General features: G+C 46.5%; 1 protein-coding gene across 1 annotated transcript; it reads right to left on the minus strand.

Moving 5' to 3' along the window:
- Positions 1 to 1,352: 1,352 nt before the first annotated feature.
- KRTAP11-1 (keratin associated protein 11-1) lies at positions 1,353 to 2,246 on the minus strand. Its single transcript, XM_020914491.2, has one exon. The coding sequence runs from the start codon at positions 2,208 to 2,210 to the stop codon at positions 1,731 to 1,733; it is 480 nt and encodes a 159-aa protein (XP_020770150.1). The 5' UTR covers positions 2,211 to 2,246; the 3' UTR covers positions 1,353 to 1,730.
- Positions 2,247 to 2,456: the final 210 nt, after the last annotated feature.

The following is a 2,456-nucleotide window of genomic DNA, read 5'->3' on the forward strand; positions in this document are numbered from 1 at the left end:
AGAGCATGTTTGGGGGTGTCTACCAATACATCATGATAAGTGAGGGAAATAGAAAACTACAATCACCTTTTTGATGCTGTGAATCTCAGGACCTAGACACTGACTTTTCCATCCTTTCTCCTCCCTGGATCTTATCTGATCATGGAGGGATCCTTTGCAAAGTTGTCCACTGTTTTCCTGTGTTGAAGGAAGACTCAGAACCTTTAACTGACTCCCTTCACTGTACAATTCCCCAAACTACCTGGTTTCCTAGGTAACTTCTCTTTGTCCTGAATAGAAATTATTCTGCAAACCCATAAATAGTTGGGGGGAAGTATAGAGGATCAATCACTCTACTTGACTACACGTATCAAGACTCTATAGCCAGGTATGGTTTTTCCAGTAGTCAAGTATGGATGTGAGAGTTAGACCATAAAGAAGACTGAGTGTCGAAGAATTGATGCTTTTGAACTGTGGCATTGGAGAAGAGTCTTGAGAGTCCCTTGAACTGCAAGCAGATCAAACCAGTCAATCCTAAAGGAAATCAACCCTGAATATTCATTGGAAGGACTGATGCTGAAGCTGAAGCTCCTATACTTTGGCCACCTGATGTGAAGAGCTTCACTGGAAAAGACTCTGATCCTGGGAAAGATTGAAGGCAGGAAGAGAAGGGGATGACCGAGGACAAGATGGTTGGATAGCATCATTGACTCAATGAACATGAATTTGAGCAAGCTCTAGAAGATAGTGAAGTACCAGGAGGCCTGGCGTGCTGCAGTCCACGGGGTCGCAAAGAATCAGACACGACTGAGTGACTAAACAACAAAAAACAAGATAATCCCTCGCTGTCCATTCTCTATGCCGGCATCTCTATTCCTGACCTGCAAACAGGCTCTTCAGTGCCATCTTTCTAGAGTTGATACATATACATCAATAATCAGTATTTGTTTTTCTCTTTCTGACTTATTTCATCAGGTATAACAGACCCTAGCTCCATCCAAGGAGGGTGAGGTGAATTGGGAGAGTAGCTTTGGCATATACACACTATCAGATGTAAAGTAAATAGCTAGTGGGGTGGCCTGTGATGACCTAGAAAGGTGGGATGGCAGGGGTGTGAGGAGGCTGAGGAGGGTGGAGGTATATGTATACTTATAGCTCATTTACATCCTTGTACAGAAGAAACTAACAACATTGTAAAGCAGTTATACTCAACTTTTTAAGTTAAAATCAAAAGATAATCCCTTGCTTGTCATGAAACACAGTGACTGAACCCATACTCCAGGCTCAGAAAAGAAGCCTGGACCCTGACCAGCAAAAGATGATTCATAGATAGTAAAAATTCTTGCAAACAAAGAACTCAACTGAGACATACATTTGCAATGCCAAGTAATGAGGTTTTATTGAGAAACACAGAGCAAGACAAGTTCCCTTTTCCAAGGCATGAAAGCAGAAGCCAGAAGACAAAGCAGCAAGGTCAAAACATGCCAAAACCCTTAGAGACCGGGGCATGAGTGGTACATTTCTGGAAACATCCAGAGGTATACATGCCACCAGTCATCAAACCCTTAAAATAAGATCGGTGCCAGCCAAATCTTAGATTGCCAAAGGCGGCTTATTCAGGGCTGGCAGCCAGCAATCAGGCAGTTAGAACAGGGGTCAGCAATGAAGTTATTCAGGCAGCATGTCGGAAGATCCTGGAAACGCAGCTGGCAGGTCGTGGAATCTTGATTCACTCTTGGGCTTCTGAACACTTAGCAAATTCTTCGGCAGCTGGACACGCAGGACTGCTGGTACGTCCTGGAGACCCCGCAGGTAGGTTGGCAGATGGTGGAGACTCCTCCCACTGGTTGGCAGACAGTGGAGATGCTTCTCACTGGCTTGCACACAGTAGAGATGCCACTCAGAGGCTGACAGCCACTGGAGACAAAGGTGAGTGGCCGGCTGCAGGTAGCCGAATAGGGACTGGAGACACAGGTGGTTTGCCGAGAGGTCACCTGGACAGGGCTGGAAACACAAGGAGTTGGCTGGTAGCAAGTTGACTGGCAAACAGTGGGCTCACAGCAGGTCTCCTGACAGTGGTCCAGGAGCCAGGAACCCGTTTGGAAGGAGCTGGGCAAATAGATGCCACTCAGGCAGTCGGCATCCGGGGAAGAAACTGTGGCCACTGGGACAGTGTATTCTCCTCCAATCCGCCTAGAAGAGCAGTTCCTTGTGGAGCAGTTGTAGGACATGGTGCTGGTGGAGAGATGTGGGTAACTCACTGAGGCTGGTTCTTGAGCTGTGGATGCCACTTCAGGCTTCTGAGCTTTTATACATTCTTGCTGGTGGGTGGGGCCCCCACCCTGACCTTCCTGGCTTCTTTGGCTCACACCAGCTTGCCTTAGAACCTCTTGTGAATTTCCAGGTTAATTGTCTCTTGAGAAGCCTTCATCCTCATAAAGAAACTTTAGTAGTTTGGTAACTAAGTCAAAAGGCTT

This window comes from Odocoileus virginianus, chromosome 25, assembly GCF_023699985.2.
Source record: "Odocoileus virginianus isolate 20LAN1187 ecotype Illinois chromosome 25, Ovbor_1.2, whole genome shotgun sequence".
Lineage (NCBI taxonomy): Eukaryota > Metazoa > Chordata > Mammalia > Artiodactyla > Cervidae > Odocoileus > Odocoileus virginianus.